The 12936-nt window shown below is 37.3% G+C and overlaps 1 protein-coding gene across 1 annotated transcript in view; it reads left to right on the top strand.

Annotated features, from left to right (window-relative positions):
- The first annotated feature begins 364 nt into the window (after positions 1-364).
- LOC125278998 (disks large-associated protein 2) overlaps positions 365-12936 on the top strand; it is a 63891-nt gene continuing 51319 nt past the window's right edge. The window contains exons 1-2 of the mRNA XM_048208451.1: positions 365-491; positions 8731-9879. Of these exons, the coding sequence (XP_048064408.1) occupies positions 414-491; positions 8731-9879 (1227 nt within the window). The 5' untranslated portion in view covers positions 365-413. The remainder of the gene's footprint in view (positions 492-8730; positions 9880-12936) is intronic.

Below are 12936 nucleotides of genomic sequence, written 5' to 3'. Positions count from 1 at the left end.
ATTTGGCGATCATGTAGTCAGTTTTTGTCTTTGCATACATCTATAGTTCTTGAAGATTATTATTCCTTTTTGATTACAAAATAGCCGTTTATTGATATTTTAAATTATTGTTGAAACAGCATTACGTTTGAGTAATATAGTGGAAAGTGTTCAGTTCATGAATGAATAATGGCCACCCATTTAGAGAGCAATTTTTCTAAAATATTTTTTTTCGAAATCCAAATTGGATTCACATAATATAAAATATATTCTAAACTGAGAGTGAACGCCTTTATAATCTGACGATTTTAGCTCAGGTTTCATCATCCCGTCATTTTTGTGATTTTCATTTCGACCTTTTTCTTTTCTCTCCTCTCCCTCTGTCATGAAGTGAGGAGCTGTTTATAGGGTGAGGCATTCACTAGCAGGGGCCGATGGGTCCTGCCATCAGAGCGCCACCGTCCTGTGTGTGCGAGGGCAGCGGTGGGCGTGAGTGGGAGACTGAATCAAAGGTGAGCTCTTGCTCAGGCACCCAGCGCAACTCTTTTCTTTGGCATTCGCTTCCTTCAGCTTTATGTAACAGTTTATTGGGACAAAACACAAAGAACTGACTGTAAACTTAATTCTCTCTCAGATGTTGATTTGTCTGAATGAAAGAGAAAGCCAGCTGTCTTTTCTCTTTTAGGTGTTGGGTTAGATTACCGTCACTTCGGTGAAGAGGAGCTTAGTGCCTGATACCTCTTGTCTGTCTTATTCGTGTGTTAGTTACTGAGCCGAGCTCTCCTACTGTTACTCCATTAGCTGTTTGTTGCAACCCCAATATTTACACTAATGGCATATTATTTCCAGGGACCTCAGTTACCCCTTACAGGAAGGCAAACCCCTCCCTGTGACAATATTTTTAGCTCACGTGCCAGTAGATTGATGCCTGTTGGTCTGCTTTCTTCACTAGTGATCTTTTGTTTCACTGGAGATACGGTGTGGAGGTGGAAAGACTTCATAATGCCGAGTTATGCAACTGGCACTGGAGAAGATACAAGTGCAGCTTTCCTTTTAAGCAAATGTAGTTCATTTTTTGTCTCATCTGTTAGGTGCTTGGGTGAATTGTATAGTGTCCTCTTGGGTCCTTCTTGTTTTGCAGTACTTTTTGAACTCAGTCATTTTCATTTTATAAAAATGACAGTATTGTAAGGATGTATTATAAAAGGGTATGCCAGAGGAGTGTACTGAAAAATATTACATTTAATAATTCCATTTAAAATGCTAGCATTTAATTAACATTTGTGGTTACATTGTTAACTTTACCCCTAACCGTAACCCAACCATTACACCAAAGCCTAAATGTAATCCCTATAATCCTAACCCTACCACATCTTTACTCCTAAACCTAAACATACTTCAAACTCTTTAGCAGTAAATGTCTGAATTTTCCAGAATTACACTGTAAATCCATATGTAGATATGCAATGTTACTAGTAGTTAAGGCCAGTGTGATGTAATGTAGTGTGACCAATAGTAGTAGTGTAGTTAATACACATTTTTTTCTATTTTTGTCATAAACCACAAACCACTGGAAATGAGGCCTTTGAATATTGTTGTGAACAATGGGGAGCCTTGGAGTTGATTGTCATTTTGATGATCTGATATCGAGCCTCCCATATAATAAATCACAATAAGCTTTGTTCTTTGTTACTTTTGTAATAAAACAAAGTCTCAGCTTTCAAATTCAATTTTATAATGAAATTCAAAGAACAAATACCGTTTTGGTGCTCTTTAATGTGGCGGTGACAGATCATATAGCGCCTTCAGTTCAAGCGAAGCGGCAATGTGGAGCACACATGAACTGATCATCTCTTTCTTTTTGCTGGTTACAGCATGAAATAAACATGAATGAACATCAGAAGGTATGTTGAAAGATACAGTACAACTTACTGAAATCCGTATGTAATCGCTCAGTGTTTCAACCACGGAAAGACGTCAATAGTTTGTAAAGTACATGTCACGTGTAACGTCACATTTACCTCAGAAAAGATATTCAATGTTCATAAACTCATTAGTCAGCTAGAGAGCATTTTGCTAAATATATGCACTATATCGCATAGTATTTTACTTAAAGGGTTAGTTCACCCAAAAATGAAAATTCTGTCATTAATTACTCACCCTCATGTCGTTCTACACCCGTAAGACCTTCGTTCATCTTCGGAACACAAATTAAGATATTTGTAATAAAATCCGATGGCTCAGTGAGGCCTGCATTGCCAGCAAGATAATTAACACTTTAAATGCCCAGTACTAAAACATATTTAAAACAGTTCATGTGACTACAGTGGTTCAACCTTAATGTTATGAAGCGACGAGAATGCTTTTTGTGTGGCAAAAAAAATAAAAAAAATAAAAAATGGACTTTATTCAACAATATCTAGTGATGGGCGATTTCAAAACACTGCTTCATAAAGTTTCGAGGCTTTATGAATCTTTTGTTTCGAATCAGTGGTTCGGAGCATGTATCAAACTGTCAAAGTCACGTGAACCATTGAAATTGAAAAACCACTGATTTGAAACAAAAGATTTGTAAAGCTTTGAAGCTTCATGAAGGTGTGTTTTGAAAAAGTATTCTCGTCATTTCATAACATTAAGGTTGAACCACTGTAGTTACATGAACTGTTTTTAATATGTCTTTAGTAGCTTTCTGGGCATTTGAAAGTGTTAATTATCTTGCCGTCAATGGAGGCCTCACGAGCCATCGGATTTTATCGAAAATATCTTAATTTGTGTTCCGAAGATGAACGAAGGTCTTACGGGTGTGGAACGACATGTTGAGATATTTTTTTCCTTGAGAAAATTTGCCATGTACTGAACCTGATACATACCCCAGTTGATTGGTTGAATCGAATTGCAAGCTTGTGAATCGAAATTGAATCGAATCGTGAAATTTGTCAAAACCCAGCCCTATTTTAGAGCAATAATTCATAGAAAGAAATAACTGTACCTAGAGGACTGTAGATTACATAACAGCCTGTATTAGTGTCTCTGTAATGAAATCCCATCTCAAATGACACATTCCACGACATCAGTGACACATATCTTTTTTTCCCTAGGATCTCACAAATCCAAATATCCCTCATTGCTCAGCTAGTGACCCTGAATGTGTCATTGTGCGTAATTGTATGTCAGGCAAGATGCTGCATGCAAGAATACATAGTTATCTTTCTTTGACTCATTTAGTTGCCACGGCAACCACATGTTCTTTAGAATTTTCTGTAGCGATGTGTTGTAAAAATAGAGAAACAGGAAATGTTGGGAAGGTTGCATATATAAACTTTACAGGGTTAGTTTTTCCTCAAACTTGTGGGCTACTTTGACTTGGAAGCTCATCAAGATCCATTTATCTTGAACTCATTGACCATATGAGCTCATTATCACACTGATGCATAGTATTCAGATGTGAAATATAGAGATTTATTAACTGGAATAATGAAAGAAATGCCTTTTCATTGAATTACTTTAAAGGCTGTGAACAGCAGTCCTGTTGTGAATTACTGTCATCCCTGTGTAACAAACTCTAAAATCTGCTTTTCATGGTCAGAGTCCTCAGCAATGGTTGCCATGACAACTCTGTGTTATATCTCATTCTCTTTGATATACTGCAATGGATTATGGTCCCTGGGCATTATGTAAGAGGAGATTTAGCGCTAAAGGTGTTTCCTGCTCTGATTTCTCCTCTGACATATTGGCATGTTCTTTTTGTATTTATCTTTAATTTCTCATTTACTGATATTAGCTGCTATCCCATATTATGAGGACAAAAGGTTTGGATGATGCTACATTAGACTGGCTGTTTGTATTTCTCTTACACACTGAAAAAAACTGAAATGACCATGCCATTTACTTAGGGTGCATTTTGTTATCGGTCTTAATCAAAAATCCATGGTTTCTTTGTTCAGTTTCTCTAAAAGCAAATAACACTTCCCATAGGAACAATTCAAATCTTAAGTTTAGAACCAAACCAAAACCAAATTAAATATATATTTTTGACAAAAACAAATACATTTGGCTGTAACAATTATTAGTATTCTTTTTTTAAAAGTTGGTCCTAAGTACTTAGTGCACACTGGTATTGGTAACGGTTCCTCACACAAAGCTATTATATGACTTCACAAGACTCCAAGAACAGACTCCACCACCACATTTTTCTTTGTAAAGACACTGCAGCAGACCTGGAGGTGTGGTGTAGTGGTTAAAATTGGACTGTTAACCAGAAGACTGCATGTTTGAACCCCAGTCCATGTAATTTGTGAGCTATCACCATTGTGCCTTTGAGCAAGTGTCTCTTTAATATGTGTGCTGTGGATAAAAGCATCCATACTTGTAACTAAACTACAGATTTTGGCTTTTATGGGAGTTCAAGCCATTGCTTTTCACTGTTTTATGCTTGTTGAATTTAATTCAGGCATATCAGGCAATCAGGTTTTCCAAATATTACATCAGAAATATGCAAACCCTTTTCTCTCTTGTGATCATCATTCTTTTGAAAGAAGTGAAAGAAGATTCCTTTTCTGTCAACAATAGTTTAACTCACAATCAAAACTTTCAAAATATAATTTAATGCAAAGAGAGAGAGAAATTCCCTGCAGGATCCCCTTAGTCAGAAAAAGGGAGTCTATCTAAAAGAAATTTAAATACTATTATTACTTTTTTTTTTTTTTTTTTTTTTTTTTTTGGACATCCAACCATTGTGATTCTTTTGGACATGGTAGAGTATAAAGCAAAGGTCTCCAAACTAGGTCCTGGAGGGCCACTGTCCTGAGAAGTTTAGCTCCAACCCAAATTAAACACACCTGAACCTGCTAATCAAGGTCTCACTAGGCATACAAGAAACTTTCAAGTAGGTGTGTTGGAGCTGGTTGGAGCTAAACTCTGCGGGACAGTGGCCCTCCAGGACAGAGTTTGGAGACTTCTGGTATAAAGTAAGGAGATATATAGTATGTTAAGAGGATTAGGCATTGGCATTCCCATTCATTTCGAAGCCAGTGGCCTGGATGGTGCCAGTGACCATGGAAGTACATGTTTGGAAATTTGGTATCCTTAAATCTTGGCACTCAGTTACGGATACATGTGGCTAATCACTCTGGATCCTCAGGAAAATTGGGTGATGGCACCACAAGAAAGTGCACAATTCCAAACCCTTCATTATAGAGCCTGTCCTGAGTTGTGACTATAAGGCAGATGCTTTTAAGAGCATTTCATATATATATATATATATATATATATATATATATATATATATATATATATATATATATATATATATATATATATATAATAAATTTCCATTCTAACTAGCCAAGCCACACTACCATGAAAACTAAATTCATGTTCAATGTTCATTTCTAAATATTTGAAAATATATAAAAACTATACTTGCAGATAATATAATATTAATTAAATAGGTAAAAGGCCACTTAAGTGTACTAAAACAGCATACACTTTTATGACTTTCTTAAGTACACTTTTAAGACGTATTGTCAACTTAAAAAATTTACTTTAAAGTATGTTTTAAATCATTAAGTTTTAATAATCTTTTGTCATGATTTAACCCTTAAACAGGCAAGACTGGAAAATGATCAGCAAAAAAAATAATTTCATGTCACTTTTTATATCATCTGGACTTGAGTAAAACATATCCAAAGGAATTTTTTAAATATGTAAAATATGTAGTTTTTAAATTGATGTAGTTTGGATTTTATGAGTTGTATCTCCCAGGATACGTTGCCTTTTTAGGGTATATAAAAAGGATTATCCACAGTATTGACAGTGAATGGTGTTTCAAGGTAAAATGGGCTCACTGTACTGGTCATTACATTATTGCAAATTAAGGGGTATGAGTGAGAGGTGGGTTGTGGGTGGTGGGAGGACAAGTAGAAATCTCGTTCCAGGATCGGGGCCCCTAGGGAAGACCCTTATAAGCCCTCCAGGCCTCTGGGCCCCCTCTACACAGTCCCCTTCATAATCTATGTATTTTGAGTTTTAAAAAAAAATGTGAAAATGTTAATATACACATGTAAAACTGATATTATTACATTTTGTTGACTACATCTTTGCATTTTTAACTGGAGATTTTCTTACCAAAAATAACAAAATCTTATCAAAGTCTTTTCTAAGTTATCCTAAAGACTTTAGTAAGATTTGTTTGTGTTTCCGGTGTATATCTAGTTAAAAATGCAAAGATGTAGTCAACAAAATGTAATAATATCAGTTTTACATATGAATATTAACATTTGCACTTTTTTTTTTCTTTTTTTTTTTTTACTCAAAATACATAGATTGAGAAGGGGACTGTGTAGAGGGGGCCCAGAGGCCTGGAGGACCTATAAGGGTCTTCCCTAGGGGCCCCGATCCTGGAACGAGATTTCTACTGACCCTTCCACAACTCACCTCTCTCCAGTTTACCTTGAAACACCATTCATTGTCAATAGTGTGGATAATCCTTTTTTTATACCCTAATCAGGCAACTTGTCCTGGGAGATACATACTTTTTAAAATGTTTAAAATGTAAATAACAGCATGAGCAACATGTAACTTAATTTTCTTTTTCAAGATTTTAGGACAATGCTCACAGTTAATATTAGTAGTTGTTTTTCATTTTCTTTCTGAAAAAAAAAAAAGTAAGATTAATATATATTTACTTTTCACAAAATTGGAATGTCCTGCACCAATGGCGCCCATGTTGGATTTAGGTCAGGCTGACTTATTGATCACAGAAAACTTGAAACAAATCATGTGACCAGCATACTCAAGACAGACCTGACTATGATAAATGATAAAAGGATTTCATGAAAAAAAACCTTTCTTATGCCTCAAACAAGACACTAAATAGTATGTATCTCGTGGTACACATTGCCTATTTTAGGGTTAAAGTACACTTATTTTGATGTGTTGACTAACATACTAAAGCACATGTAAAGTACTTTATTATAATTTTAACTGTAGTCTGATGTTTGATATATTTTTTTATTTAAATGTGCTGTAAATGTTATTTGCAACTTCATTATAAATGTGTAATTACAAACATATTTATATGACATACAAGTGTCAGTAGAAATGGCATTAGAGTATATTTTAGTTTACCATAATGCTTATCAGTACATTCAGCAATACATATAAAGATGTACTTAAGTCCTACTTAAGTGGGTCAAAAAGCACTATTAAGTTCAGCTAATTGATTTAATATAAATTTAAACTTTAATACATTTTCATTTAATTATAAATAACATGCAATTAAGTATCTGAAAACATTACATTCTGTTTGCACTTAAATGTATTCTTTTAAAGTATTTTACAGTATTTGCCTATTAAGTACTGCTTTTAGTATGGTAAAATGCACTTATTTTTCACAAGGTGAAATGATGTTACTAGTCTCATAAAGGAAACATTCTCACAAGGGAAATATTCTCACCTCTGAGGACTTGGCAATCTATAACATGTTAGAATTTCTCAAAACATTGAAGTGGATCCAACTACAATAGGTTTTATTTTTAGGTCAATTGATTAGAATAAATTTTGAATAACATGATATGGCCATAAAATAATAACATTATACAACAGTTAGTTCTGATCATCTGATTGGTCGAGGAGCGTACCTAGCTGATAAACAATGCTGATATTCATTTCACTGTTTGTATCACTCCACATGTCTGTGTTTGCATGTCAGTCTGTGCATTAATAGTGGGGATATTTCATTAACTCTTTCTAGAGGTTACATTGTTACTCCAGGAGGTGGTAACAAATGACCGTCAAGTCATTGAATGGTTCATTCAACCGATTTGTTCAGAATACTAATTCATTCATTCATTCATTCACAAAACGATTCATTGGCCTACGGCTGTAATGCATATTTGTTAGTGTTACTGTATATATGTTGCATTAATGTATTGTGTTAGTTTTATTTATATGTAATAATTTTGCCCAGTAACAGTATGGAATGGGCAGATAAATGTAGGCACACAATAAACATTTGACATCAGTGGTTTAAAAAAATCTTCACTTTCATATTCAGAAGAAGGTTAATGCATGAGACAACTTTTATCTTTTTATTGTGCTTTTGTCACTTTTGGAGCTTCAACTCAGTTTTATTGTAGAAATTGTATATGTTTTACAAGTAAATTACAGAATCTTTATTTTATCCACAAATGTTTAGCCTTAGGTAAAGGGTCCCACTTTATATTAAGTGGCCTTAACTACTATGTACTTACATCAAAAAATAAGTACAATGTACTTATTGGGTTCATATTGAATTGCAAAACACTTTTGCTGCTATTGAGGTGTGATACGGGTAAGGTTAGGGAAAGCTTTGGTGGTATGGGTAGGTTTAAGGGTAGGGGTAAGGTGTAAGGGATGGGTCAACAGTGTAATTATGAATGTAATTACAGAAATTAATTACAGATGTAACTACATGCAGGTGTTTTTAAAATATAAGTACAATGTAAAAACATGTATGTACACAATAAGTGCATTGTATCAAATGATTAATTAAAATGTAAGTACATAGTAGTTAAGGCCACTTAATATAAAGTGGGTCCAGGTAAAGTAATGAAATCCTCCAAAACAATAGTGATGTTTTTATTGTGCAGGATAAATGTGCTAGAATGACGTTTCTTTGTGAAAGTGTGTTGGCCATGACAGTCATTTGAGTGTTTGAATTCAACAATCTAGTAAAATTGCTAATCTTGAATGTCCTTCTCTTTATTCCAGACCAGCAGTATTCCCCCCTGGTCACCATCCAGAGATTTCAATGAGGATAGTAGCCTCGCTCCACCCAGGAACATGAAGGGCTTATCAGGTGGTCGTGCGCCGCACCAGATTCCCACACTGCCCCCATGTGGACTGGCGGAGTGCGAGCATCTCCATGACCTGCACGGCATGCATGTGTCCGATATGCGCCACTCCTACCTGCTCAGCCCCACGGAGACCTGCGTCATGGACTTCCATCACCGTCTTTCCCCCCGCAGCTCCATTCACTCCGATTGCATGATCATGTCACCCATGGTGCTACCTTCCACTGCCCCTGCCGACCACATCTCCAGCAGCACCTTTCCCAGAATGCACTACAGTTCACAGTACTACGACCCAGCTGCTCGGGAAGACTGCGCAGCCATCACCACCTCAGCCACATCTGCTGCCGCCGCCGCTGCAACATCTGCCTCTCACCACGGCAGCAGCAAGAGCAACCGCATCCCCGCAAACCTGCTGGACCAGTTTGAAAAGCAGCTTCCGCTTCATCGCGACGGATTCCATACACTGCAGTACCAACGCACATCTGCCGCCACTGGAGGGGAACAACGCAGCGAAAGCCCCGGTCGTATCCGACACCTGGTGCACTCCGTCCAGAAGCTCTTCACTAAGTCCCACTCACTGGAGGGATCATCCAAGATGAATGGCACTAAAGGTGACAGTGGAGGTGGGGGAAGTCATCACCATCACCATGGCAATCATCACTCATCCAAGCACGGCAGCAAGCGCAGTAAAAGCAAAGAGCGCAGGCACCGGTCGGGGACGGGGGGCTGGTGGAGCTCGGATGACAACCTAGACAGTGACAGCACCTACCGCACGGCCAGCGCTTTGAGCCGCCACCATCATGAACATGTCGGTCACAGTTTCCCAGAATCCATGCACACTCACTTTGGAGACCACTCGCTCAAAACCTCCAAAAGCAACAATGACGTCAAGTGTTCGGCCTGCGAATCCATGGCACCTGAGGGAAAGTTCATGAAGAGGAGTTCCTGGTCAACACTTACCGTCAGCCAGGCCAAGGAGGCTTATCGAAAGTCCTCCCTTAACCTGGAGAAGCCCATGATGCATCAGGACTATAAACCATCATTCCGGTCCACACACTACCTACAGGTGAGTCATGGCTTTCATCCTTGATGGTGCCCCAACTGCTGTTCAGATAATAACAAGTCATGATTTTGTGATATAATCACATTTGTAATTAGCGTAACGTTGTGTGACACATTACCAGGGATAAGTAATTTGCCTGTCTATACTGAAAGCGGAAATGCTGTACAACACAACACAACACAAATCAAAATGTATCAGATGTTTAAATTACTGTATGGAACAGGATTTTGGACCAATGAGACTTCACTCTGGGCTGGCTACCCATAAGCCCAAAACATACTCTATGCAAGTATTTGAATGCAGGCACTTATCGCTACTCAAACATCATTTAGTGCAGTGGGTCTCAACTCTGGCCCTTGAGGTCCAGTTTCCTGTAGAGTCCTGTAGAGACTCACCTGCCTATAACTTTCTACTAATCCTGAAGACCTTGAATAGCTTGTTCAGGTATGTTTGTAAGTGGACTCTGCAGGAAATTGGAACTTGAGGTCAAGAGTTGAGAACCCCTGATTTTGTGCATTTTCATTGCACTTTAGCATTGTAGCAAGTGGTGCTACAGTACAAGTGGTTATTAGCGAAAATGTTTTCTCTATTAGGTGAACCACTGTTATGGCAGAGCAACAGTCTGTTGAGAATCTTGTCAAGCAAATTAGTTTATGTTTAATGGCACAAGGGTATGAAAGTAACTCTATCGCCCCTTTGAGTACTGAGGTTTGTTAGCACTAGACCAACACAAAACCACTGACCACTAACACACAGACTGTTTTGTCACTAGTTTAAACCCAAGAAGCGGTGATTCATTGAAAATTACAAAGATTTCTTGTCCTGATGGTGCCCTTGAGCAATAAGACTTTATGCCAGGTTGCTTCAGGGGGATTGTTCCTGTAATAAAAGTAGTCTTTGGATAAGAAACACATGAATGTATAACTTATACAGGCCCCTCAAGTAATAAATGTACTCGTTTTGAGTGTCTTTAAGGAAAGAGTCGTTTTGAGTGTCTGTTTAGTCCACTTTCTGTTATCCAAACTGATGTTTGTGGGCCAAAATGCAATTGAATCTAGTAATTGATTATCTAGTGTAATTGTTTAAGGCCCGTGGGAACCATTGATGCCTAGGAATAGGGGATCAATGCAAACATGATCCGTGATGTAGTGAAAGACTGCAGTTAAATCATGTGGTAGTGAGAAATTTTTATAGATGTTTGAATTATATTTGATCAAATAAAAGCCATGATGTATAACAGATGATACATTTTATTTTGTTTTGTAATGACATATAAATTCTTGAGCAAATCTATTATTTATTTTCTTTCTTACTGTAGGCCCAAGACAGATTCATCAAAATAATACTTAATACTTTGCAGTATACACTGTATACTACCTACTGTTGTTTAAAAAGTGTACAGTAAGTATTAAAGGGATAGTTCACCAAAAATGAAAATTGCTGTTCATTTACTTACCCATTCAAGATGTAGGTGTCTTTTTTTCTTCAGTAGAACAGTAAAGAAGATTTTTAGCTGAAACCATGGACCTTGGTGAGTTGTATAATGCAAGTCAGTGGCTACCGTCACTTTGAGAGTCAAAAAACAAATACAGGCAAACAAAATTAATACCCGTGGCTCCTGACAATACATTAAGTCGATCTGTGCAAGAAACTGAGCAAATTTTGCAAAATTATTACCTGTAATCCACAGCTTCGGCAAACGATTCTAAGGCAAACCGTGGTCCTTGGTGATTTGTACAATGCAAGTCAATGGCTGCAGTCACTTTGAGATTTAAACAGGCAAAACAAAATGAATGCCCGTGGCTCTTGACAATACATTGTAGTCTTATCAATCGAAATAATCGGTCTCCGCATGAAACTGAACATTATTTACAAAATTATTACCTGTAATCCACAGCCTCAGCAAACAGTCCTGAGTGCGTTCATGGCAGTCTGGAGCACGAGCTCCCTGTCATATAATGACATATGCGCAAGAGCAAACTCGCACATGAGCTGACGCTGTGTTTGTTCACAAGGTTTGCTTGCACAATCTCAATAAGGAAAATTAACTTTTCGCAGATTACCAAAGTTTATGCTCCCACGCATACGTCATTATGCGACAGTAGGCTCACACTGCAGACTGCTGTAGGAACTGAGCAAAGATGATTCGTTCAAGCATAATACCACACAAAAACCCAACTAAACACTCCAGACCCTAAATCAACAATCTAGAACCAAAAATGAAGTGGGCTCCAGTCTGAGCTAACTAACAAAAACCCCAGCTAAGTACTTTATGGCCATGCACGCTTGTAAGAGATAATATTAGCTAAGGAAGAAGATGTCAACCTTAGGAAGTTTGTAAAAGACGGATTGGTGGGAAAAGGGCACAGCTTGAGCTCCATCAAGATAACGCCAAGCGTTGTTTGATCGCTGAAACATAGATTCAAAACAGACCTTCTTCTTCTGAGTGATCTCTGAGTGACACAGAGTTGAAATCTCTTAAAACACAGAGACTGAGACTTTACACATAAAAAAGGCATCAGATCGTTCCAAAACATTTCTAGATGGACTGCATAATTCTATATCATGTCTGCAATCTATATATGTGACCATTTTGCCTAGATGATAGATCACTCACAATTCATGTAATTGTTATAACTATCGAATGGTTGATTGAAAGTGTGCCTTGTTTGATATGAGTGTAAATCTCTGTTCATGAGTCAAATTTTGGCTTGAATGAAATCTGTGTAAAATGTATCTTATTCCTTTTAGAGAAATCATGTCTAAACTGTAGACATCAGCCTAAACTTTAGACATCATGTCTAAATGTCTAAACTCTCTGTACTCTCTGCCAAGAGTGGGAAAGTTAAGAGACCAGGTGATAACATGTAATTTATGGTGAGAGAAAGAGAAACGATCACCTCTGAACTAAAGACGACACCAAATTGGTCAGAACTCCTTAAAGAGGTTGGACAAACAACTCCGTCTAAAAATTCAGGACACAAACAAAGATGATCAGACGATGAAGACGACAATGACAAGTAGATCAGAAGAAGATCAGAATCAGATAAAAATGGGTTA

Source organism: Megalobrama amblycephala, linkage group LG11, assembly GCF_018812025.1.
Source record: "Megalobrama amblycephala isolate DHTTF-2021 linkage group LG11, ASM1881202v1, whole genome shotgun sequence".
In the NCBI taxonomy this organism is placed as follows: Eukaryota; Metazoa; Chordata; class Actinopteri; order Cypriniformes; family Xenocyprididae; genus Megalobrama; species Megalobrama amblycephala.
This window is presented reverse-complemented; position numbering and strand designations above follow the sequence as displayed.